Consider the following 27,912-nt stretch of genomic DNA (forward strand, 5'->3'; position numbering starts at 1 on the left):
GTTACTTACCAAAAGACCAGTGTGGCTGTTGTGTTCCGTTCCTACCCAATGCCAAGAACTAAGATGCTGAAACTAACCAGTTGAACCAGTTCCGATGAAGTGAGCTGTAGCTCACGAAAGCTCATGCTCAAATAAATTGGTTAGTCTCTAAGGTGCCACAAGTACTCCTTTTCTTTTTGCGAATACAGACTAACACGGCTGTTACTCTGAAACCAGTTGAACTAGGTTGCAGAAAAGGATTCCTCAAGCCAAGGGGTGGTACCAGGTATCACATTGCATAGACTATCAAAGAAAAATCTGTCTCTTTCTACAGCATTTGGCTTTTTCATTCTATATCATTAGATACTATAAATACCACTGCTACTCTTTAGAGGCAGGTAACTAAAGTACTTTATGGTGGAAGGAATTGTACTTTAGACACCAGAATTATATACACTAGCTTAGGCAGAATTACAAGGATAATCTAATACAGGAACAGGAGATATTTCTCAACTTGCTAAAAGCAGTTTTGAGTGAAGCTGAAAAGTGTTAAGTAAGAATGTCTGAAGTGTTACATTACTGGTCAGATGTACTCTATCTGTGTTCTTGTAATGTTGTTGCTCTTGAGGTGGAGGTAGAAGGACAGGTGTCATGTTATGTTCTCTGTATTTGGGAAACAGGTTAACTTAGTCCCAAACCTGCAAAGTGTGCCTGATATTGTGGTGATAAATACATTTTATAAATTCATTGCGGGCGTTAGTCTGTGGAAAGGAGTTGGCTTTCACTGATTAATAACCCTTTATTGTGAGTTGGACTTCAGCTCTTCAGCAATATGACACACCCACAGAATCAAAACCATTACCAGCAGCTTGTTTGTTTAAAGGTCTTGAAAGAGGTGGTGACACTGGTAGACCAGGTGCCAGCTCATGCCTTAATTGAATTCTGGCAAATACATAGCTGAAGTCAGCCTGGTTCACCTGTGTATTAATATTAATAATAGGTATTAGAATTCTAAGAATGTGTTAAGAGGTTAGACTGTGTTTGAATGCTTGTGAGCTGCTGCACGCATTACTCACTTATAACATCTGTATCCCATATTGTGAGGTAATATTTAAGTAGGTGTCTCGTAAGCCTCTTCCATTGTGTAAATCACCAGACAGGAGAGAGATTTTAACTAGTGCAGAATGCTGGTCTCCAACAGAAGGTGTTATGTCCTGTCTGACAAAGAAGGCCCATTGACACCAGATGGACAAGAGTAGAACATTAAAGAGGACAAAAGACTACTGTTTACTCTTCTCTCTCCTACCTCCACCCCCCAATAAAGATGAGTCTTGCAAGTGAATTCCTCCCATCAGCTGAGTTTGCAGCTCAAAGGAGAAGGGGGGAAGGGAATAAAAGCCCCTAACTAGGAGGAACTGTATCTCATTTGCTGCTTGGACTCTGGGGGCAAGGTTTCTAGGCATAAGCAAGGGATCCCCAACTGCTTAGCCTGGGTTAGCCCTAAAGGACAGATAGAGCTTGCTTATTATAGAAGCTTCTATTACCTTTTGAAACTTAAGACTGTAACTTGTGTGTGTGTGTATATATATATGTATATGCTTTAACCTTGTAAGTGATTCTCTTGCTTTCTCTTCCTATTTAATAAATCTTTAGGTAGTTGGTTGTAGGATTGGTTACTAGCCTTGTCTTTGGTGTGAGATCTAAAGTGCAGTTGACCCTGGTGTGAGTGACTGGTCTGTTGGGATGGGGAATAACCTGAATATTGCGGTGTTTCATGATGTAAGGGACTGTCTATGACAAAGGCAGGCTTATCTGTGTGGCAAGACAGAGAGGGGACTGGATGTGACGTCATGTTAAGGCGGTTATAGTGCCTGAGGTGTTTACACTTGATATTTGGTTGGTGAAATCTAAGTATTGAAGTCACAACCAATTTGGGGTTGTGCCTCTTCCCTGAGGTGATACTCATACTCTTGAACCACTGCAGGGCAGCTTGACAGAGGTTATGTGGGTATGTGTGTGGAGATTCATAGGGATGGAGTAGGGGAAGGGGTAGTAACATAATAGGTCCCATGACAACAGAATGTTTGATGCTGGAGCATCCCAACAGAATGCAGTACGTGGAATTGAGTGAGATTAGCATGGCAACTAACTGAGTTCACTGAGAGGGTCACATCTAAAGTTGCTATCTGGTAATGTGCCTCAATGGTTTTACTAAGTACTCTATAATTTAGTGTTTATTTTATTTCTTTGTATGGCATCGTATGCATAAGTTAGTTTTAAAAGCTTGTCTTACAATAGAACTTCCGAGTTATGAGCACCAGAGTTACGAACTGACCAGTCAGCCACACGCCACATTTGGAACCGGAAGTACACGGTCAGGCAGCAGCAGAGTACTGTCTTTCTTTCTCCTCTTCTCCTCCCTTTTCTCCCCCCCCGCCAAAAAAAATAAAGCATACAGTACAGTACCGTGTTAAATATAAACTACTAAAAAAATAAAGGGAAAGCACCGTTTTTCTTCTTCATACTAAAGTTTCAAAGTTGTATTAAATCAATGTTCAGCTGTAAACTTTTGAAAGAACAGCTCTAACATTTTGTTCAGTTACGAGCATTTCAGTTCAGTTACGAACATTACCAACAACCTCCATTCCTGAGGTGTTTGTAACTCTGAGGTCCTACTGTACTTATTTTACAAAACCTGTTTCCATTTTTCTTTACTATAACTGAAGCATTTGTATGTTTTTGCTGAAGAGAGTGTTAAAGTTCTGCAGGGACTTCTAATTTCAGTTGCTTTATGGAAAGTGGTGAGAATCTTTTCGCATTGCAGATGTATATTTCTAATAACAGTACAGGGAGGAGGCAGCTCTCAAACTGCCATTTGTCATCTTCCCTTCGTTTTAGGCCCCACCCTGAAAATATTGACCTATGTGGCCAAAGAGCTGAGTTGGGGTGAAGTTCTTGCTTAGCAAGATTCCTGCCCTTACTGCATAGGAGCGGGGCTCAGCCTGATAATGATTGAAAAAGTTGAAGAGAACCACTGCTGCCCTTTAAACATGTTGCACAGCCACAGGAAAATCATATAGTTTTCCTGAAAGCCCCACTATGCTTGGTAATTCTTTGGGTTCCATCATTCAAAAGATGCCACCAAATGCTATACTAATTTGACAGTTCTCCACAGGGGAAGAGTCTCATATGATGATAGTGGCAAATAATGGGGAGAGGAGGAGGAGTCCTGGGAGTGCAGCATTAAGGAATCTTCAAGTAATAAAAGCCACGGCCTTCTCTAACATTTTGAGAAACTATAGGAAAAAGGAGGAGAACCTTAGATACAGTAGGGCCTCCTAATCTATAAGTAGTTGGTGTAGATAATGCTGTTTTTCATACACACTTGTTTTGTGTGTTGTGGTTTTCATTAGAATTGTTTTCTCTCATTTGCTCAACATTTTTTGTTAACTACCAATCAGAATCTGTGTAGAGCAATTTATTAAATTGGAAATAAACACCTATCCTCTTCTTACCCTGAGACAATGCCATCAGGATGTTAATCTTCTAATTAGTATTAATAAAGTCTTAAGATTAGCTCGTATGTCTTCAGCCTTAATAGCTTCATTTTATGCGTGCAATTTTTATTTTTCACTTTTTGCAGAGGATGACAAATAGCAGCAGTTCTCCTAGTCTCCTCAATGACAGTGCCAAGCAGTATGCAGGCCATGGTAAGAACTTTTAAAGAAATATGTTTAAAGGTATGTTCAAAAGCTATCTTTATGGGAAAAAAATAGTTTCAAGGGAGTTAGTCCTCCCTTTAATCTGATTTAGAGGTGATAGAATATTTTTTTATTACTGTGTATTCCAAACCAAATTACTAGTGAACTTTCTAACTCTCAGCTTGCCTTTCATTTAAAGGGAAAAACTTAGAAATTTTTCTTACTGCTCAGTCATATCAAGCAAAATACTTATTTGAATGTCTACTATAAAGCCCTGTTAGTTAATTTTAGAAACTGTTTATATAGCATCAATACAATAATCCCTTTTAAATGCCTCTTAGTAAAAATAGTTGTTTGAAATAGTTGTTTGAAATGAAATTACATATGTAATTTTTTTTACCTTTAAATTTTAGATGCACATATTCACACATTTTTGTTTTATTTACAAATTGAACTAAGTTTATCGTTTCATGTTTTTCATATTTTTTTTCCCACAGCCAAGGTATAATAGGCTATTTGGTATGAAACTCCTGGTAACAGAGGACAGGAACTTGGCACTAACAGAATCTAATGAATTTTGGATCTTGAGTTCTGTGGCATATGCCAAATAACTTGGAGCTTGGAATTTAAAATTTCTACACAGCATGTTTTAAGTAATACCTTGCCCCTTTCACACTTTCTTCTTTCATATTACTTGGGAACATTCCATCCATCCATACAAAAAATGACTATATTTTATAGGCCTATCTTTGTGTTATGAAGCTGCTAATGCATTTTCTACTTAAAAATCATTATTAGTTATGTCAACGTCTGGAAGATCCCAAGGTGTTTGAAATGCTGTCAGTTAAGGAAAATATTTTTACTTTTAACTTGAGCAAATTTAGTGTTTAACTCCAGTGAGAGAATACTGAACCTCACAATATTCTTTTTAGTTACTTCTTAGAATATAACAACACTTTAGATTTCTTCAGATGATCTGCTTAGTCCTGTATCAATATTTAACTTCTTTAAGAAGTGGCTCCCACTTCCAATTGGCAAAAACATACATTTAAAGTATGGCCCTCCTCTAAAAGGGGCTACAAAAGTGGTGTTGTGGAGCTCCGTGTTTGTGTTAGATGCCACAGCAAATTCACTTGTCCGTTTACAAGTAAAATAACAAACAAAAAACCCCCTATCTTAATGATTAGTCATAAGAACAGCCACACTGGGTCAGACCAACGGTCCATCTTACCCAGTATCCTGTCTTTTGATAGTGGCCAATGCCAGGTGCCCCAGAGGGAATGAACAGAACAGGGAATCATCAAGTGATCCATCCCCTGTTGCTCATTCCCAGCTTCTGACAAACAGAGGCTAGGGATACCATCCCTGCTCATCCTGGCTAATAGCCATTGAAGGACCTATCCTTCATGAATTTATCTAGTTTTTTTGAACCATGTTATAGTCTTGGCCTTCACAACATCCTCTGGCAAGGAGTTCCACAGGTTGACTGTGCGTTGTGTGAAAAAATACTTCCTTTTGTTTGTTTTAAACCTGCTGCCTATTAATTTCACTTGGTGACCCCTAGCTCTTGTGTTATGAGAAGGAGAAGTAACAGTACCTTATTTACTTTCTCCACACCAGTCTTGATTTTACAGACCTCAATCATATCCCCCCTTAGTAGTCTCTTTTCCAAGCTGAAAAGTCCCAGTCTTGTTAATCTCTCCTCATATGGAAGATGTTCCATACCCCTAATTATTTTTGTTGCCCTTTTTCTGAGCCTTTTTCAATTCCAGTATATCTTTTTTGAGATGGGACAACCATATCTGCATGCAGTATTCAAGATGTCAGCGTACCATGGATTTATATGGGCGTACTATGGACTTATCGTGCAAATGCAACCTTAGATTTGAAAGTCAGGTGGCTGTTTCCTCCTTGTGCTTCATTTCTAGTAATAATTATTTTACAGAGCAGGTTTTGTCCTGAATTATACTTTTACACTCCGATTGAAAATAGTTAATTGTTCAAGACGATGGAGTTTTGCTGGTGTAAATGAGATTTAAGTTTTAGCTGTAAAATATCCACCATTGAGGGCAATACACGAAGAGGGGAAAAAACAGACTGACTTTTGGTTTGCTAGACTGGCTGTGTAAACTGAACAGACTCTTTAAGAAATTGAGAGAGAACTTCCAGTTCCCTTTTTGAGGCACACTTTAGAATAGAACTGCACTTTGAAGGCATACTGACCATGGTCAAAGAGATTCGGGTTTACAGAAAACATTTTTAAACATTAGTGTGTTAGCAGATGGCATCCACTAGGCAATTAGGAGACATCCATATTTTTAATCTATGAATTAATCTGGAGTTTCCTGTTTAAATAGTGACTGTGGTGATTGAGATCCAGATTATGATACTTATGATCTGGAGGCAAAGTGAAGGGACAGGGAGAAATAATAATTTATTTGTAAAATCTTCATCTTGACTGCCTCTAGGTCCTGATTAAATTTCTAAATAAAAAATTGGCAAAACAGACAACAACCATAATGTTTGCAGAATTAAGTGGTATGGAGTACAGCACATAATTATTTAAACTGGCAATGGGTAACTTTTTAAATTCTTCTTTTAATTGTGTACCCATGCACAGTCTAATGAACTGCTATGCTTTTAGCAGTTCTGACTTTAAAATTAGCTTTAATTCTGAATGGATAAACCTTTTTTCGCCTTTTTCCAGTGACATTTAAAATTATTTGAACTTTTTTTCAAAATAGTTTGTGCTGATAATATATAGTAGTAACGATGTTTCTAACATTCTTTTACAGACCCACTGACTTCACCAGCTTCATCCTTGTTTAATGACTTTGCTGCCCTCAGTTTATCTCAAAGGAGAAAGGTAGGCAACACCTAAACTCTAGAAGGTGGCATATCTGTAACTGACAAAAGAAGAATGGAGGGTAGGACAGAGGGAACCCAAGAAATTAGATTGTTTTAAATGGGTATGACTCTTTTGGTGTCACATTTGTTCTTTTCTATTTCATTACATAAAGAAGTTAGATGATATCTTTAAGATGTGCTATTGCAGACCAGCCTGTTGCTGCTAATGTGAAATATTCCAGGCACATATTTCAGACTGCATTTATAAGAATACTTTGAACATGAGTGTCAAGGACCTGCCCCTTGAACTCTAAAATAAACTGTTTTTATGATGCTGAGAACAGAGGCTTGCAGGTGTTCATCTTGGGCCTTCACAGCCTCAGGTTCTGTGATAAGATCTTCAAATGGAGGATGGGTCCTGAACCTCAGTGATTCTTGCAGAATTCATTAGTTTGAAAAAATGTAAACATCTAGAAGATCAGAAAGTTTTTTTCTGTAAACCAGGGTTACACCAGAGTTCCATCTGTTCTGTGTAATCTGCAGCTGTTTGTTAGAAAGGCAACCCAACTTGTCCCAAATAGTAGTCAAAATGTACTTTCACTGACCAATTTCACATCTTTTTCCTAATATCAAGCCACCTACATGAGCATTAATTTCCCCCAAGTGAGTGGTACACTGTCTTGCAAGCACGCTACTTCAGCATGCTTGTGCTTTCTCCTGTAGCTCTAACCATGTACTGAAAGTTGTGGGTTCTTTGCATAGTTCCTGCAGGTAAGGATTGAAATGAAAGCTACCATAACTGGCCCACCAAATAAGTGTTCCTTGAAATAAAATGTTGTTACAGATTGTCTATTTCCTAATATTGGATATAGTTTGGCATTATGAATTGTCCCTGTTCCTTAATGCCAGCTGTCACGCTCTGACAGCTTGCTTTAAATGCTGCATATAATCTTGCACTTTTCACTACTTGCTGAAAGTGGTGAGAATGAAAATATACACACAACAATAAAAATTAAATATGTAGAAGGAGCATATCATCATGTATAGGTATACTATAAGGCCAACTGGCTACGGTGCTATATGTTGTTTAATTGACCTACCTATAATTAATCTCATTTGTCCAGGCTGGTAATGTAATGTTTCAAATACAAAGCAAAACCTGAAATTGGTATAAATTCCTAGCTTGTTCCTGTTTTTCCATGAATAATCAAAGTTCTAAACCCATAGTCACAAAAATGGTATCTTTGACAGAAAGAGTGGCTTATGCAAACTGACTCATAATTCACTTTTACAACTAATTTAGCACTTCTGTTAATTGGAATACAAACTGGAAACCTCTGAAATGTTACTAATTGAGTATACGTTGTAGCTGCTACTTCTTAATGTCGATTCATGAAGAAGAAGGTTATCCACTGACTTCAGTCTGCAGAGAATACAAATGCAGATGGCTATGGATTTGTTTTCTAAATACTGTTAATATTCTGAAATGCATATTTTTGTATTATTGGGGTTTGTGTAGCTTGCAGTTCATGTCAACAGGTCACCTGTAAGGTGAATTGCAGAGCTTTTGACAGTTCGAAATATATTGATTTGGGATATTAAATGGTTTGTATAGACCTGAGTTCATATGCACTTACAATTTGAACATAGCTATTTGAAAAAATCTCTTTACTTGCCAAGAACCCAAGTTGAGGGTTTTGTTTTTGTCCTGAAAGCGCTTGAAAACAGTTGTCTAAAACCAGCATTTCCTGCATTATCACTGACTTGGAAGACAAATATAACACCCTGAATAGGGTCTTGGTAAGTGAGTAAAGGAGAAATTGCTTTTCAGGTATTTTGTTTAAAAGTTAGCAATTTGGAATCTTAAAATACTCAACTATTTAAAAAAGCTTTGCATCTTACCTCTCCGAAAGAGGGATGTTTGAGTAGTATTGAATTCATAAAGTTTTCTGTAAAAGATTTATTAAATAGCTGACTTCGACAAGGAAATTCAGAGTTTATTCCGTCTGAAAAAAATCTTATTGTGCCTAGATATTGCTGATCATATGATCCTATCAGAGTCCTCAGAACAGTGGGTGATCCTATACTACTTATGAGCTGCAATACTTGGTTACAACAAAGTAAGTTAAGGATGGACTTGGTAACCTTAACTATGAATTTCCTTGCTTTTTGTGTAGGCAGACAGTGTTTGGAAATATAGGTTTGTGTGCTTGGGGCTATTTGAGGTGCTTATAATATTTAGGGCGTTAAAAACATTACATGTTTTTAAACATCTTGTAATCAGTCAGCTACAGATTGGCTTTAAAAAAATTAACCCAACTTCTTAATTTTACATGAACATTCTAAAAATTACCTTCAAATGGCCTTTGATAAATGCATTCTTGGAACTGTAAAATCTTTCCTTTCACCCATCAAATAATTATTAGAATGCTGCACTACAATTTTAAGTTACAGTAAATCTAAGAATACAAATTTAAGAAATTTTACAGGATACTGAAAAGGAAAAATTCATATGAGCTGAACACTTCTGTGGGTGCAGTCTATGTGGTGGTTCTGACAACCCTAAACCTCTCTGAATGTCATAACCCTAAATGCAATTAGGTAGCTACTTGAAAATTTCTTATGGCAATTTTTCTCTTACAAACTACGTACACAAATAATAAATTTGTGGTGCATGATAACAAGAGCCGGGATATTCAATATTAGATTAACACTCTGTCCTTAACTTAATGCTGTTGTACCTTTTTTGTCATCTTCCAAAATGCATAATACCAGTTGCTAAGGATGGAGTGTCATCCTGAACTTGGATTCCTTGGAGTTTAACGTTTTGTCTCAACATTAATATATTGAAATACTTTCTTTTTAGAAAGATTATATTTTAAATTAGCATAAATTATTATTTCTCTCAGCCTGGAAAAGCTCTTTGGATTAATTCTGGTTCCTTTGGTAATTGGTTTTGATAGCTCATAAAATATGTATGGTATAATTGATTGTAATCACCGATGCTAAGGGGATGGCACTTTTATCGGTTTAAAGAAAAACGCATAGTGACATTTTTATGTAAACTGGTTCTGAGACTGTTACCACCAATCCAGACTTATGGTTACCACTTACCTTCACCAGTCAGCCTGGAAGGTCCACAAATACCATTCTTTGCTTTTTTATTTATTTGTTCATACCTTCAAACCCACTGGAACTGAACTGTCCTCAATGGTTCCCAATAATTTTCTTGGTTTTATTTCCACTTTTGAATGGCTCTTTATCTGAGTCAGAACTAGAGAAGATCTCTATGGGTACATCTACATTGTGCTAAAAGATCTGTGGCATGGCTGCCGCTGGCTCAGGTCAGCTGACTTGGGCTTGAGGGGCTATAAAATTGCAAGGTAGGTGTTCAGACTTGGGCTGGAGCCCAGGCTATGAGACCCTAGAAGGGGGTTGGGTCTCGGAGCCCGGGCCCCAGCCCAAGCTCAGATGTCTACATTGTGATTTATAGCCCCAGAGCTTGAACCCCGCAAGCTCGAGTCAGTTGACCTGAGCTCTGAGACTCAGTACTGTGGGTTATTTTTATTGCTGTGTAGATATACCCTGCGGAAGTGATAATTGTTCATGTGATGACAGCTGTTGGTACAGTGGTTGGAATGAGGGAACCATCCTGTGATTCCGTTTGGCCATGCTATTGGGATGTTTCTGTGCTGCTTGTACTAGTCTCTCTACATATACCACAAGCTGTATAACAAGAGTTCTAGTCCTTCAGAATCTCTCTTCACTGGCCCTGGATGACTAGAAGTTAGGAGCAAAAGATTTTCTCCAAATTGGACTGAACGGTGGAAGATATTGGAGAGGTTATCTGGATTGAGATTCATCAGAAACAAACTACTTATTCAAATTTGGTGCATCTTCGTGCTTAGCTAGTCTATTAGAGTATTCTTTACATGAAGAGGTGAACTTTGCCTAAACCATTCCACATTTCCTCTGGAATATTTGTCTCTCCCAGAACAAGACCTAATTTCCACTTTAGTCCTGCTCATGCCATGTTTCTACAGTTGCTGACAGCAGTAGTGTATTTTGGCACCTTCTGTACTTACTGTGTTCTATACAGCTTTCCACTAGTATGTGTACACTGCCTTGAAACCATTAGTGACTCAGTCTTGCAGGGTGCTGAACACTCTGGCTCCAACCCAGCAAAACACTTAGTCACATGCTTAACTTGAAGCAGTGACTTCAGTCGTATTTAAATGGGACTAAGGACTTATCATGTGGTTAAAGATAATACATACCAACATCCTCTGCTGAATTGGGGCCAGCACCTTGAGGCATTGAGTCGTTCCGTAGCAAGCACTCACCTGGGAATTCTCTTTATCTTTTTTCAGCTAAAAAAAATAAACTCTCATTTTGTTCTTTGTCATGTAAACTCATTTCTTAAACTGTAAAACTTAGTTGACTGATATGAAATTAAATAGAATTCCATACAAAGTCTATTAAGCACTCAAAAGTGAAGTTTCAACAAGCAACCTTTGCTCTGCTATCTTGTGCATATGTATTACAGTAGTCTTTGAGATCACATACTATACGTAAAGTAGCATTTCTTCTATAATTCAATTTTTTTCATATTTACCTTAGTTAACTGTCGTCATGGATCTGTTCCTTCTCTGTGTTGTTCCAGTTTTATGCATGTGTTCTTTTTTGAATCCACTTATACTTTTGGCCAACACCACATCCCACGGCAATGAGTTCCAAGCTTAGTGGTGAGTTGTTTCCTCTTGTTTGTATTAAGCCTACTGCCTATTACTTTTATCAGGTGACCCTAGGTTTTTATGTTGTGTGAAAGGGTAAATAACGCTTTTCTATTCACTTTTTTCCTCACCATTCTGGATTTTATGGACCTCTGTTACTTCACCCCCACAGTTTCTTTTCTGAGCTGAGCAGCTCTAAACTTTAGTCTTTCCTTGTATGGAAGCTGTTCCATTCCCTTCGTCATCTTTGTTGCTCTTCCCTGAACCTTTTCCAGTTCCACTATATCCTTTTTGAGACAGGGCAACCACAGCTAGACACAGAATTGATTCTGTGGGTGCACCACGCATTCATAAGTGGCATTATGACATTTTCTGTATTATTTCTTTACCTTCCGTAATAATTCCTGTCATATTGTTAGCCTTTTTGACTGCTGTTGCGTGTTGAATGGAAGTTTTCAGAGAATTATCCACAGTGATTCCAAGATCGTTTTTGGTTGGTAATAGCTAATTTAGAACCCCTCGGATATCTTAACTCAGGTTAAGATAATATTAAGAATGTATTATGTTCCCAACAAACTATCAAGAATTAATGAAAATTGGTTTCCTCTTTTGCTGGGAAAAATGCAATGAAAAGGACACCTACGTGCTTGTCACCGTTATAGGACTAGCTGCACCTCTGTTCCCATTCTTGTCTGAGTCTCCCCATCTTCCCCCCAGGTATAAGGGCTCTTGTCCTTCCCTGTCTTGGAATGGAATTTTGCAGTGCTTCCACTCTTAGATTGGGATACCCATGTATTCAACCAAGTATTACCATGCAAAGTTCACAGACCTGTGACCAGTGAGATTGACCAACTTCTTTAAATCCAAATATTTTATTCAGCGGTAGGAACAAAACTTTAGAGATAAAGATTTCAAAACCACCTACATGCATATTTAATCTCCTCTAATCTTGTGCTTCTCTGCATGCTAAGTAAGATGTTTCTCTCTTGAGTTACAGGTAGGTAGGCCACTCATCTGATTTTAAATTGAACAGAGACAAAACCGGACATGGTTTTGTTCAGTATCTGACAGGGGAATGCTGTTTTGAAGAGCACACTATGCAACTCTTCTGGCCCGATCTCGCACACATGGTGCATGCGAGATCACACTGGTGGTTGCAGGGCAGCGTCCTCCCGTGCACCCCGCATGCCGACAGGGGCGGGCTCACTCCATTCCCACAACTACTGGAATGTCCAGTATTCTGAGAATGTGAGAGTGGCCACCCTAATTACAGTAAAAGAACAGAACCAACTTGCATTCTTGTAAAGGCAAGGTGGATGAGATAATATCTTCTATTCGACCAACTTCTGTTGGTGAAAGAAACAGGCTTTTGAGCTACGCAAAGCACTTCAGCATTCTTGTAGAAAGTCAACTCTCCTTCCCTCTGTGTCTCTGGCCCCAATTACCACATTGCTCAATGTTCTTTGGTATGGGGATGTGGTGTGATGTCTTCCCCAAGTCAGTCAGCAAGTCTGAACCAGAAGGAGAGAAAAGTCACTCTAGGAGAATATTCCCATCCATGTTCCATTGTTCAGACAGTGAAATCCATTCAGCCTTAATGGTTTGCAGTCACTGGTCTTATGACTGTATGTAACCACGTGGGAGTGTGTTGAAACTGTCTGCTCCCCTCTGACATTCTAACACACCATCTCAGAAATCCAGTACATAAACCACATTTAGGGGTAGATCAGTACTCATTACCAAGCAACCCCACATTTGTGTCATCACTCATTGTAATTTTCAGGATTGTGGCTACAGAGAAGACTTCAGATCATTACTGGACTAAACTTTTCTTTCAAACATGAAGTTTACATTGTGCAATTATACCATACTTTTGCAATAATAAAATGTTGTTATTAAACAGTTACGCAATCACTTGCTTGTTTCTATAAAGAAGGTTATTGCACAAATGTGGAAACAAGATTATCCTCCAACAAAGAGTTAGAATAAAGTTTTTCTTTACTGTGGAGAAACTGACTTATTTACTACAAGGCGTGTATCAAGACTGCTGTGCTATTTGGTCTCCTTTTTACAGTGTTATGGAACTCTGTTATTCAGTTTTCAGTTGTTCAGTAGAGTTCCACAGAATTGATATTTACTAATTAACAGACCTGACTTGATATTTTCTTTCTTTTTGTGTAAGTGTGGTGTGTTCTTAAATACTTTTTTTTATTCAGGTTTAATTTGATTTATGGGTAGGTGGGCACCCTACATTATTTCATGAAGCTAAACTATTTCAAAATTACATTTACTTATAGAAAGTTTCAGAAACTGATGACGTGTATAAGTTCATCAAGATAAAATGCTTATTCCTCTAACTATATGAAAGAACAAACTTCTAGCTCTCATCTTAACTAGTAATTTAAAAAATATCTTATTGCTTGTTTTGTTATTTATACCTAAATAAAGTCAGTATATCTTATGACTGGAGTAACTTTAATAACTTAGTCTTTCTGTGAGACATACCTTAGGAAAAGGATAATTTAATAGGTTTGTCCACACTCATCAGCTACATATCTTTGCTACCAGGCACACAGTCTTCTATAGCTACAATTCAAGGGCTGAGGTAATTAAACCTCAAAGCAACTTTGCTGTACATCTAGATGGCTATTGTGTATTTGCAAAATTTCTCTTATACCTATGTTAGATCTAATACATATGTAGTGTGCTGTGTAAGAATGACTTGCTATGAACTCTTCATATGTCTGTAATGGAACATGAAGAGGGAAAGATCTTGTAGCCTTCCATACATGATATAAGATACTACACTTGTATTTAAAATGACAGGAAGAATGTCATCATTGAGGAAGAGCTACTGTATAGAGATGCATGAACACGGGGCGGAGTAAAGGTTGCATATGAATCCTTAACCTTATTATTCCTTGCATTTTGAGTGCTTCATTATGCATCTTTAACTTTTTCAAAATTTTTATATATAATATTCTAGGGTTTTTAAAACGAAAACCCAAATTTCACTTTCCTAGATGTCTAAAGTCTACTTTCTTATTAAAAAAAACATATAATTGTATGTGTAAATTCCGTTATCTGGAACTGTTTGGTTACACACCGCCATAATGCTGTGTTCTGTGCACTATAAGACATCATAAAAGAGGCCCTTAAACTTAAGAAATTTACAGCTTAGTAATGCACTTTTTGCCTCCCTCAGATATGGAGTTCCCAAGGTACGTTTCTAAGCATGGTTCTTTGCTTCAAATCTTAAGCCTTGTCTACACTTAGAAGTTTTGCTCATGCAGCTCTGCCAGCAAGACCAGCAAAAAAGTACTTTTTTGCCAGTATCATTGCATCTACAGTAAGGCTTTTGCCAGCATAGCTATGTAAAAAAATACAAATAAAAAATCAAACCTCTAACTGATATAACTGTGCTGTTAAACTTTTGAGCATAGACTGACCTAAGAGTGCATCAGCTTTCTCTTACTCCTTTGGAGTTTGTAAGGTCTGCAGGGACTCTTACACTGTGCAGCCACCAGCCAACACTTGCCTGCTCTGTGTTCCTGTGTTGTGAATTGAAACAAAATGCAGAATGTCCTCTTTCAGCAGCATGCACTGTTCACATTTGTAACTCAGATCAAAACCCGTTTTCATGCAGTACTCCAAAGCACATCCCTCGAATGACTGTTATTTCTGTACCAAACTGAAAGTATCAGTAATTTTTTATAATACAAGAACTGTTTTTCACTTGCCCTCAAATAACTCAACCATTTTTGATCACTTTCCCAAGTCATTTTCAGCCAGTGAAAGTTTCATCTTAAAAGGTGAAAATTTAAGAATGTTATGAGCAAATGAAAATAGGAGTTAGCATTGAAACTTGTATGCAGTCTTAATCCTAGTGACAACATTGTAAATGTCAGCATGCTCCACCTCTGTAACAGATGAGCTCTGAACTGTGTGCTGAAGGTTAAGCGATTCTTCTTCTGGTTTCCCATTGAGGGCAGTTAATTCCAGAGCCTAAGGCCCATTGCTTAAAACCACTGTTTCCAGCCCTCAGAAGTTCAAATATAGGGACGATAGGCAAGAGTGCTTGATTGATTTGAATGGTGTTCGTGGAACATGAAGGGAGAGAGAGAGCTCTTAGAACTACGATCCAAACCACATTGGCTTTTATGGATCCATATCAGCAACTTGAATTTCACCTGAAAGAGACTGGGAAACAGTGCTGTACCCAGGATGTTCCGGGCCCAGTTAAGACTCAAATATGGGCATCCTTGCCTCCCACCGTCACCTCTCCCCCCAACCCTAAAATCACCGTTACATACTCTTACAAAGTCTTCTCTAAAGCAATCTTATTAACTCATCCTAGTCTGTCCACCTTGCTTCTGAGTTCTCTCTAGAAATAATTGCCAGATTGCATACCCTTTCCTGCCCCATAGGTGTTCTTAGTGATTTAATTTTAGCTTGCTGAAATTCCTTTGATTAGTTGCCACAGGTAAAAGAAGACAGCAAGATATATGCAATGCTATTTCTGTTATGGATATTCTTATCTAAAGATCTTTTTAGAATGTAACTAAGTAGTTCAGTGGGTGCTTTTGTTTCTAAGTCATCCTTGAAGATTTGCTTGCAAAAACTGGCAGAGAGCTCAGTTTCATTGTCAAAACTCTCAGGGCTTAAAACCACAAGGGTAGCTGCTTGCTAAGTTTTGAGTGTGGCTCTTCAAGTTGTCACTGCTGAGACTTTTCAGTTACTCCTCTTTTAAAAGAAAGCAAACGTTTTTCCCACTTCGTACTTATGCAGTCTATCATCCAGTTGTGTTAATACTGTCTAAAATGGAGTTGAAAACCTTGCATTCAAAACTTTCAAGATCTAATGACCTTTCTTTTCATCCTTTGGAAGTTCATCTGGCATTACTTTCCCCTTTGAGATAGTTTCTCTTTGACCTGTGTGGATAATCCTAATGTTTCAGACTGTGAATCAACAGCTTCCTTACATGCAACAAACCCAGGAGACTATAATTCTGTTAAAGCATCTTGCAGGCCACCAAGTAAACCATTACCTGTTTTAATGTCAAGATCTGAATTCTGCAATTTTTTGCTCACAGCATTAATTTTTGACCAGATGTTTTTGCTGAGATGCAGAATACTAAGAAAACAAAAACCTCTGTGTAATGTTTATTTGCAATCTATCAACGTCTAAGTACTGGCATAAGATTGTTTGAAGCTTTGATCTTGTCTAGCACATTGCCTCTACCCATGCTGATCATCTTGTGTACTTTGACATTTTAATGTTATGCTAATATGCTTTTTCTACATATCCCAACCACTGGTAGAAATGGAAAACAGAGTATACAATCTTTGAATAATTCCAAAAAAAAATAAAACAACTTGGAACAATCATTGCAGCTGCTTCTCCAATAAGATTCAGTGAATGGGTAGCATGTAGGACGAAAGACTCGTTTTGATTTGCCCACTGAATTCAGTTTTGAACAGCATTGTGTGCTACAGCCATTAGCTCTGTTCTCGTTGCTTTGTCCCCTTCAATCAGCTGGATCTAAATCGGTTTTTTTAGCTCTTCTAAATAACTTCCATAATATCCTCCCTAGTTTTGGTGTGGATGTCAATTAAATCTATAACATTCGCAATAACCTTTTGCTCTGTCTTTCAAAACCTCTGCATACATAAACACCTGAGACATTTGTTCCATCAGGAGAGGTCTGAAATGCAATAAAACATAATAGAGACGTAATCAGGTTTATTAACCTTGTAAAAAATAGCCTGCCATACTTTTCTTATGATCCTACTAAAATTCATTTTGAATTCAGTTTCCGTATGTCACCTTTGTGGCACAAGCTTTAATAGCTTTCACACGGTCTTGCAACACGCTATCCATACCTTGCAAGCAATTCCAGTAAATGTAAAAAATTACCATTACAAGAAATTCTCTAAGTTCTCGCTTGAACCTCTCAAAGCTTAACATCTCTCACCTAAATACAGCAGAATATCCAAGAGATGAGAGTATTGTGCCACATGCCCTTCTGCATCTTGTAGCAGGTTTACATACCTTTTTCAATTGTGCAGTCCTTTTCCAGCTGTTCTGCAAGTTCCATCCAGCAAGTGATTTGCCTCTATATATTCCTTCAGATGTTCATGTTGGCATTCTCACTTGCTATAAGGAAAAGTTTGGGTGCACAGTTTTATGGTTCATAAAGGAAGATGAGGAATTTAGCTGAAAAAGCAAACAAGTAAAATGGAACAAGGAGGCAAGCATCTAACTGTACATTAATGAAGATCACTGGCAATTAACATTAGGAGTATTAGCAAAGACTCACCATTTTAATAGTTGCCTTGTTTTAAATTAACAGGATTGTTTTCTGCAAAAAAATAGTGAACAGAATCTGTCACTTGTGGCTAAGTAGCCAGATCTACCTTGTCAGAGTCCAAATTCTTCCCCACGCTTTCAATAATCGAACCAATTTCAGCATCCACATCCATAACTATTGCACTCACAAACAGGCAACTTTCTGTCCCAGACTCAAACTCTAGGGCTCAACTATTCAATGCCAAGCTCTGTGCCAGAATCAGATGTTCCAGCACTCAATGAGCCTGAGAAATCCAAATCAACATCCTCACTAGCTAAGGAAGGTCCAAAAGTGCAAGTAGCAGAAACATCCGATGATTGTTCACCAGGAACATGGCCAAACTTTTCACTTTTCAAGAAACTATGTAGACCACTTGCACTTTTCTGATCTTTTTCAAAGGCCTGCTGCAGCTTGCACTTTTGAGCACCATTTTTGTGCTTGTAGGTATTCATGGTGGAAATCACTGTTGACCATAAGAATTCACCCACCAAGCTCTTCGTGAATGAATTGCTAGCATTGGAATGACTGAGTGTGTGAAAGGTCTAGCTAATATTTCTGTGAAGCTCTGAGAAATCGGGTCAAAGGTCATATGTCTGTGAAACTCAGGGCTAAAACAGGTGAAACTAAGCCAGAGCTCAGGAATGCAGATATAAGGTCAGTTGAGAGCAAGTGACGGAAGCAGTTGTAGAAAAGGCTAGGGCACCATGACAGAAGAGAAGAGTGAGAAGTTTAAAAAAAAAAAAAGTGGGGGGGCTGAGGCACCTTTATGGTACCGGGTCTGATCCTCTGGAACTGATCCTTTGCACGCCTCTGCTAGGGAAGACATCCCCTTAATAGTTGGCATGCAGGACAAAGGATGGTGCATTCTATAGCAACTCTACTACTAAGTAGTGTTCAATTATAGCTCCATGTGGAACATATTAGTTACTGGTAATGTTCATTTGAAGTGTGTGCTTGTAGTCCAGATAACAAATCATGGTTTACTGAATGAAAATAACATAGTGTTTATGGCTGTCCTGAAGAGAGGAGGAAGGAGGTGTTTTATGGATTGTGGGATAATGAGTTGTTCAGAGCGCTTTTGTGTACTCTAGCAGGTTATGGGTTGTCACATCGTGTTTAATGGTCAGTTTTTAGGAGGCAACACAGGAAAAGCTAGTTCTGTCCCAGTAGACTAACAGCATGGCTCAGTATCTTCAAATTCTTCTTTGGTAGCTCTCCACCACTAATCTCTGCCTAATCTCTGTTGAGGCATAATCTGTTCCCATTCTAGTGTATGTATAAAAATAACCCTTCAAAAATATCTGTGTAAAACAAAAATACATATTTGAACTACTTTCCTTGAAATACAATGCTGTCCCAAAATCTGTATTCTCTACCCACTGATAACTGTTGTGTACTGCATCTTCTCTACCCACCGTAGTCAAATGTTTCTATGACTGAATTAGACTGTAAGATCCTTGGAACAGGAAGTGTATTACATCTCTAAAATGCTGTGTGCTCATCAATGTTATAATAAATGCATTTCAGAAAATGAGTAAATTCTTTCCACACACAAATAAATGTTACGCTTAGATTTTCCAAAATTACCTATGGAATACGTTTCACAATGGTAGCTGTGATAGTCTGTATCAGCAAAAAAAAATGAGGAGTACTTGTGGCACCTTAGAGACAAACAAATTTATTTGGGCATAAGTCAGCGGCACTGCTATGGGTACCCGCATGACCTCACAGTATGCCAATATTTTTATGGCTGACTTAGAACAACGCTTCCTCAGCTCTCGTTCCCTAATGCCCCTACTCTACTTGTGCTACATTGATGACATCTTCATCATCTGCACCCATGGAAAAGAAGCCCTTGAGAAATTCCACCATGATTTCAACAATTTCCATCCCACCATCAACCTCAGCCTGGACCAGTCCACACAAAAGATCCACTTCCTAGACATTACAGTGCTAATAAGCGATGGTCACATAAACACCACCCTATACCGGAAACCTACTGACCGCTATACTTACCTACATGCCTCCAGCTTTCATCCAGACCACATCACACCATCCATTGTGTACAGCCAAGCTCTAAGATACAACCACATTTGCTCCAACCCCTCAGACAGAGACAAACACCTACAAGATCTCTATCAAGTGTTCTTACAACTAAAGAACAATACCCACCTGCTGAAGTGAAGAAACAGATTGACAGAGCCAGAAGAATACCCAGAAATCACCTACTCCAGACAGGCCCAATAAAGAAAGTAACAGAATGCTACTAGCCATCACCTTCAGCCCCAAACTAAAACCTCTCTAGTGCAACATCAAGGATCTACAACCTATCCTGAAGGAAGATCCCTCACTCACATATCTTGGGAGACAGGCCAGTCCTCGCTTACAGACAGCCACCCTCTCCTCCCCAACCTGAAGCAAAAACTCACCAACAGCCACACACCACACAACAAAAACACTAACCCAGGAACCTATCCTTGCAACAAAGCCCGTTGCCGACTCTGTCCACATATCTATTCAAGGGACACTATCATAGGGCCTAATCACATCAGCCACACCCTCAGAGGCTCATTCCCCTGCACATCTACCAAAGTGATATATACCATCATGTGCCAGCAATGCCTCTCTGCCATGTACATTGGCCAAACCAGACAGTCTCTACGCAAAAGAATAAATGGACACAAATCGGATGTCAAGAATTATAACATTCAAAAACCAGTCGGAGAACACTTCAACCTCCCTGGTCACTCAATTTCAGACCTAAAAGTCGCAATTCTCCAACAAAAAACTTCAAAAACAGACTCCAATGAGAAACTGCAGAATTGGAATTAATTTGCAAATTGGACACCATTAACTTAGGCTTGAATAAAGACTGGGAGTGGATGAGTCATTACACAAAGTAAAAACTACTTCCCCATGCTAATTTCAAATACAACAAGCAGTCCATCTAGCAGAATAAAATGGACAAGTTAATAGACTTGCTAGAGTTCTCTGGAACTCTATATTGGATGAATGGGGAGCAAGTAACAGGCTGGCATCGGGAAACATTTCTAGAGCACATGGTGATTCAAGATTGCTCATCTGTCAGAGTGTTTTGGTGTGAAGACGTTTCTTAGAACTTTCTGATGCTTCTCAAGATTGTTTACCAAGTCAGTATTTAAATGTCAGTTGCCTTCCTAAAACGTACAGACATTATACAGATGTCAAAGTTTACAAAAAGTCTTGCTGAGCAGTTCTTTACCTGATGGAGTCTTTCTTTCAGACAGTCGTCTTTATATTCATCCAAGGGAATTGCCCTTGCATCAAGCAGCTCTTGAGCTGTATTGGGCAGGTTAAATCATACTTCATAGGATGTCATAGCTTCAGAGAAGACATTATCAAGGTGACTTGTTTTCCTAGAAGCTTATGAGTGGCTGCTTTGTCCTTGCCTTTGATCCAAGACATAATCTGCTACCTGTGGTAGCAAACAAAATTACAGAGAGCAAGAATATGGCAATCTTGGTTTTCCTGTCCTGACTACTCAGTAGATTTACTAATCTTATCAGCTCTCCCTACAGAAATTCCTTTCTTCCAGTTTCCTATAGACACGGCTGTACATCCTGACCTGGATGTGCTTTCATTGATGGAATAGTTTGAGGGTGAACTTGGGATATTTAGATGTGAGTTACTCAAAACTTGTATCCAGTCTTTTTATTAAAATGTTGACAGGGCTTTTATGTCTCTTACATTGCAGAAGTTCGGGTTCTTGGGTAAAAAAAAATTTTGAGTGACTCAAGCATGTCTGTATGGCATGGCAAGCCAGAGTGAATTTACCACACATCATCTTGCTGCATGCTGACTCTGTGGACACTGCTAAACTGCAGTGAATGTCTAAGGTCTAGTCCACTGTCCAGGACTTCTACTGTGCTGTTGAAGTGCCTATATGGTGAATTATTGCACAGCAAGCTGATGCGCTGTAGATTCAGACCCTGGCTTGCCATGCAGTAACTCACCATGTAGACAAGCTCTAAGTCAGTTTTGAAAATTGGATATAGGCTGGTGGTTCTCAAACTTTTGTGTTGGTGACCCCTTTCACATAGCAAGTCTCTGAGTGTGACCCTCCTTATAAATTAAAAACACTATATATATATATATATATAAATTTAACACCATTATAAATGCTGGATGCAAAGCAGGGTTTGGGGTGGAGGCTGACAGCTTGTGACTCCTCATAATAACCTCGTGACCCCCTGAGGGGTCCCGACCCCCAGTTTGAGAACCCCTGATGTAGGCTGTTAAATCACTTGGGCGCTTTTGAAAATCTTATCTCTAGTGCAAGATCTAAGTTTTATTACATGCAGATGTCTTTTAATTCCTGAGCCTTGTTAGGAAGGCTATGAATTAGGGGGATCTTATCAGTCCAGACTGGATTCTATATTGCTTGTAGCATACAACTGGCCTGTGGGGTGTGTGTGTGTGTGTTTTTGGTTGTGACCCCTCATAAAACCTGGATTCAGTTTCAGTGTAGTGCTCTGGAATCTGAATCTAGTTGTAAAGGAAACAGCCTTCCTCTGGTTTAAGTGCTTGGCTCAGTTTCTCTTTTGTTTTAGTTTTCCTTTTCAAAATATTTATATTTATAGATCACCTTTCATTTTGAAGGATCCATAAGCCTTTCATAAATATATGTGAGCTTCAACACTGAGGAGAGTGGATGGTTGGGACATAGTACTTGATATAGCAGTGAAGGCCGAGGTGCTAGTTTGGTCAAGGACATTGAGTCAAACCCATCATGAAAAATACAGTAAAATTTTCAATATTTATGCAGAGAAAAGACATATTTTGTCTCACCCAAAAGATCCTGTATTGAGTATACCTTACCAGAAATTCAGACACATTGCTCTTTCCAGTCTCCCAAATGGACAACTGATCATTAGCATTACTGTAATGCACTCATACTCAAAATGTGGGGAGACTGTTGTCCTGTCATCACACAGTTTATATATTTCCATTTAGAGACATTGCAGAAGCCACTTACTCTCCTTTTGTACGTCAAGGATTCAAATTACTTGATCTTTAAGCAGCTTTATATCTTTATAACTTGAAGGTCAAAGTTGGGATCCTTCATCTTCTACTCTTAGTTAACTTGAACTATTTTTCTCAGAAGCAAGAATGTGAGGAGGCCAAATGCTGGAATTATTATTCAAGCAAAATGCCAACTGAATTCTGTAGGTATTTAGACTGGCTAAAAGTGTGACTCATAGGTTGTCAGGTGAACCCCCCCATAAACAGAGGCTCCTTTTGCAGCCTTCTGTGATAGTCTGGTTAAACTCATCTTACAGTGTTGGTGGCTTTGCATGAACAGGGGGAATCTCCTTCAATGAAGTTCTCATTTTGTCTAGCAAGGAACAATCTTTACTATGCATGTCCAGTTGTAAGCCGTTCAGTTTCCTAGAGAGACTAGTTACGTAGGTTTCTGCATGAAGGGGAGTAAGTTTTTAGTTTATCTCCATCTATACAGGATCACAGTAAAACCTCCCTACATTTGCCAGTTGATACCTATTTCAGTAGATACCCCAAAAGGAAGACTTTTTATGAATAAGGATGAACTCTCTCCATGGTTTTTAAGAGTTCATATTACAAGTATAGAAGGAAGTAACAAAGGGAACCCAGGAGAGTTGATCCATATCCGTGCCGTATCTCCTATCCGTGAAGTCATTACACGGGACCATGTATAACAGACATGCTGGTCTGATTCCAGACAGTTTCATATTTCTTCGTGTAACAAGTATTCAGAACGATTTGGGTATTTTAATGTAGAATGACTCTTGCTACAAGCTTGCTTTAGAGAGGAGACTATTGAAAAGTTTACATCCTTCATTCTGTGTGGGTAAAATATTCTAAAATAGATTAGCTGCTCTTTCCCTCCCTTTCATTGTCATGATTTTACCATAGCAGAACATCCTTTGATCATTTTGGAAGTTTAAAGCAGGTTCTTATCAAAATCCTAGACTTCTAACATTCTTCACATTCAGGCGACAACCTATTACCCAAACTAGAAGTCTTCTGAAAGCTGTTTTAGAACTGTTCAGTGACCAATGTGAGATTTAAGTAATTGGTGGTCTCAATCCAGATCCTAGTGGCCAAGCAGCGCATTAAGACCCGTACTCATAGGTGTGGAAATTTATTCCCCAACTGATTGGTAGCAGCAGTAAAGAAGCCATGTTCTAAGTAAGTCTAAACTCTGAACTGTGTCCCTGCTGGTATTTGCTCTCTAGGCTAGGATACATTGATATGACATCATGGGGAAGTTTGCAGTGCCCTTGTGCTTTGCCTGTTTTTTTTGGGTAAAGGGTTTGTTTCCAGAGCTCTTTTCATAAAAATTCAATGAAATGCTTTAAAGTCCATCTACTGGTTTTCATAATCAGGGTACTAGGGTTGTCTGTATTGTTGAGTCACAACCACCTTTTGCATGTTTGCTTTTTTTAAAAACGCATGGTTTGCTTTCTTGAGTGACTGGAGTCCATTTCACATATTCTTCCATTATTGTATTTCACGTCTGTCTTCATCTAGGAAGATAGCTGGAATTAGTCTTCTGAATATTAATTTGGACAGGTGGAAGACCTTTTGTCTAGTTCCATGAGTTCTGTTGTAAATGGCTTCAAAACTGTCTTATGTTTTGAAATTTCCTTTAAGGCCCCATTCTTTTTTTCTTTCAAGAAAGAGCTGTGGCAGCCTTGAACGTAAATATTTGTTTTGCCTTTGAATGTTTTTTCATTAAGCTGATTTCCTGTTGCTTGATGGATGCCTTTGACCCTTCCCAAGGAAAGTGTCGGAGTTCAGTATCATGATGTGGTTGAAGGTATGTGCTAGAGGAATATAGGTTGGAAGGTACCATGGGTCTCTGTCTAAAACCTCTGCACTTGTTCTGCCACCACAGTGTCTGCTTTGTGGGATAAAAACAGGGAAGTGTCAATGGAAGAGTTTTGCAAAACATAATTTTTCATTTTTATGAAATTCACCAAACTGTATGCACAGACTTCAGTGGCTGACTTCTGTTGCAATGGTTTGCTTACAAATACTCTACCTCTGCCTTAGTTGTTTTCCTTTCCTTTCCAAGGCATTGTTAGTTAGAGCCTCATAGTCGGGATTGAAGGGAAACAGTCTCAGATAAATTTTACTTGCAAATTGTTTCCTATTCCACCAATCCAGAGATCATCCTGAGATATTCTACCTATTTTAGCTTAGTTCTAGACTGAGGGATGTTAGGAGTGGCCTGGTTTCTCTCCTTCTTTTTCGTAGCCAAGGAAGTATCGACTGGGGATGCTGGAGGAGAGGATAGTTCCGGTGGGATCAAAGGCACGAAAATCAAAGAACGCTATTGGCTGTCTGGCTGACAGGTGTAAAACAGGAGTACCCATCAATATGGTTTGGTGGAACAGAGTCACAGAAAACAATTTTCAGGTAAAATTACTTTTTACTAGTCACTTTTCAGTATCTTGGATGCTTTATTTTACATTTTTAAAAAAATGTTAGAAACAGTTACTCAAAGCAGGGGTTGAAATTGGGCCAGAAGCTCAAACAATAAAATAAGTGTAGTTGCCCCCAGGACAAGTGCTCTCTGGCATTTTATTGTCTGTCCCCGCTCCCATTCAGAGGTTTGGTTTTGTTTGTTTGTTTACTGTTCTAATTTGTGGAGGAGATAACAGACTTGCATTCTTTCTAACCTATTAAAATAAGACACCATACTTTACATTTCTGATGGAAAAAGTTTAGTTATATCCATCGCAAACATCTAATATTGTAGGCTTTTTTGCATTGAATATTAAAGTAGAAAAGTTTAAATGCACAAAAATCAGAAAACTTCACAATTTAACTTTGCTATTTGAACCTTCTAAATTTCCTGGCTGTCTTGTGCATTTAAATTGTCAAATTCAACATTGTATTAATAGTTCCTCCTCTTCTTCTTCCCCCCATCCCCCCAAATTACCATCAAATCAGTTTTTAAGAGAGGAGAGATTGTGCAGTGTTGAAGGTTATGATTGTATAAACTTGATAAAGTTAGAACTGAAAAGAGATACTTAGAATGGAATGATCGTATTAACCTTAACTATTGTGTTGTAACTAGAGTTACCACCTGGTTGGTATTTGACCAGCCTGGCTTTTTTTATGAATTTGCCAGTAAAATAATTTAATCTGACAGTTTTTTTAATGTAGAACTAAAGATTTCCATTATTATCACAATACACTAGGATATCTAATGTTAAAAGTTTGTGTCCAGCTAAAAATCCTGCAGTGTTCCCACTTACACAGTTTAAGTAAGAAAATGATGTTATCATTATCTTATCTGTGTGTTATCTCGCTAGATACTCAAGTTGCTCTTCAAGAGGCCAGTGTTACTGAGTTGCCTTGTGGTTGTGGAGGGGGAGGGGTGCCATTTTTTTGTATTTCAGAAGTGGTAACCCTAGGTGTAATTCCTATTGCTTAAAACTTCCGTAACACTTGCGATTAATGTTTGCTCTGAGAACAGTCTTCTACCTCACAGCGGTGTTGAGGTATTATTTTCCTATTTGAGTTAGAAAGATAAAGGTTAAATGATTTGCTTAAGGCATGCAGTGAATCAGTGGTAGAGGTGGAATTAGAACTCTGAAGCTCTCAGGCTTTTGTTCAATATATCACTCTGTTTTGTGACTCGTAGGGGCACAAACCACACATAATTCACTAGGGGCCACCTGCTAGGTGAGAGGAAGAGGGGGAATGGCAGAATTCCCATCCCCAAACTCAACAGGGAAAGGCAAGGAAGGAGTTGCCCGCTCTTTCTCCCTCCTGCTCCTGCAGTTGCCACCTCTTCTCCTTTTCCATTGTAATTTAGTTGGGATTTTCATCTGGTCCATTTGCCCAGCTCTAGAGTAAGAAAGCTAAAAATGCTATGGGGGAGGCAGTGGACTAGAAACCTAAATATTCAGGCCTCCTCCTTGCCACCCTTCTCTTCTAAGTTTTTCCCTCCTGAATTGTAAAGGAGTGAGGATCTTTGGTCCTAGTAGTGCCCCCAGGTCTTTGAGTTTAAATTGGCAATAGTCTGGGACTGCAGTGTGGGTCAAGGGGCTTGGAAGGGCAGAGGAACAGTATCCCATAAATCCAAGTTCCTTACTACACATAGCCAGGGCCAGTGCAACAGTCGGTTATTAATGTGGCACATAAGACGTGAGGCTGTGTATTCTACAGTGTGCTTTCCTGCTTGAATATACTTTCTTTGAGAGAGAGAAAGAGCGAGAGCACTCTTTGTGGATGACGAAGGGAAGACTATTCCAGGTGTAGAGGGCAGAATACATGAATCAGGGCAGGAAGATGAGACAAAAGGAGTTGTATGGTGAAAAGCATAGGGAAGGAAAGAGAAAAATGGAGAGATGAGCAGAGACTGTAGGTGAGAGCAAAATTGTATAGGGCCTTCTCGGTGGAGAATGAAAAGCTGAATTTCAGCTTTGGTTGAATTCTATAACAAAATTGTTCCTTATATATGTTGAAGTTCTAGTGAGTTTTTGTGAGGGTGACTTTGAAAGTACCGATATTAAACTTTTCTGTTTTAACACAAGGGGGAGAAGAGAAAATTATTCTTAAAAAAATAGAAACTAACTGTTAAATCACAAATAGGCAATAGTAATTGGGCAAGTTTGGTTCCTGAAATTACCTTTAAATTAACATGTTGAAACTGAGATTTCAAGTTGACTGTGTCCTAATTCAGCATGTCCATAATCCACAAATAAGGTTGATGCCTTACCAACATTTTGAAGATATGTAGTTCAAAAATAGCTTTTCTGGTCTGAAAATAGTGTAGGATGATTAAACAGTAGTGACTAGGGAGGGCATTTAGTGGTTACTGGAGGTGTTGAAAGCCTGTGCTGAAGCTAAAGTTCTTATCTTAGCCTCTTAACTCCCTGGAAGAACTCAGCCTCAAGTCATAATTGCTAATATAATTTATGAAAATATAATATACCGTTAAGGTGACTTGTACATTCAAATGGACATAGGGGTTTATTTGCAGGTTTTTCTTAGCTGTTGAAGATCTATAACTAATACAAACCAGGATTCCAGCTTAACATTCCAATAACTTTTCATTTTGGTATTCTTAAAGTTCACATACTCATTTGAATGTACAGCCATTGAAATACCTGATTCGGATTGTGGAAACAGGATTAAATTTATTTGAAAGGTGCAACATAAGTGCTATCTTTAATATGTTGCTATGGTCAGAAAAGCAGCTGAAAGAGGACAGAAACTATTTAATATGGTCATGAATACACAAGGGTCAGATCAATTTTATGTTAGT

At 38.5% G+C, this 27,912-nt stretch overlaps 1 protein-coding gene across 5 annotated transcripts in view; it reads left to right on the forward strand.

The window, feature by feature from the left end:
* Nucleotides 1–27,912, forward strand: part of PAN3 (poly(A) specific ribonuclease subunit PAN3) — a 123,232-nt gene that overhangs the window by 32,125 nt on the left and 63,195 nt on the right. For 4 of the 5 annotated variants that reach the window (XR_007356161.2, XM_075127612.1, XM_075127605.1 and 1 more), the window contains exons 3-5: nucleotides 3,623–3,689; nucleotides 6,476–6,546; nucleotides 24,888–25,049. Coding sequence is in view for 4 of the 5 variants with exons in the window: in XM_075127612.1 (XP_074983713.1) it covers nucleotides 3,623–3,689; nucleotides 6,476–6,546; nucleotides 24,888–25,049 (300 nt within the window). In the remaining variant the exon portion in view is untranslated. The remainder of the gene's footprint in view (nucleotides 1–3,622; nucleotides 3,690–6,475; nucleotides 6,547–24,887; nucleotides 25,050–27,912) is intronic. The other variant, XM_048846468.2, reaches the window with a different exon arrangement.

The sequence above is a fragment of the Caretta caretta genome, chromosome 1 (genome assembly GCF_965140235.1).
Source record: "Caretta caretta isolate rCarCar2 chromosome 1, rCarCar1.hap1, whole genome shotgun sequence".
Classification (NCBI taxonomy): Eukaryota; Metazoa; Chordata; order Testudines; family Cheloniidae; genus Caretta; species Caretta caretta.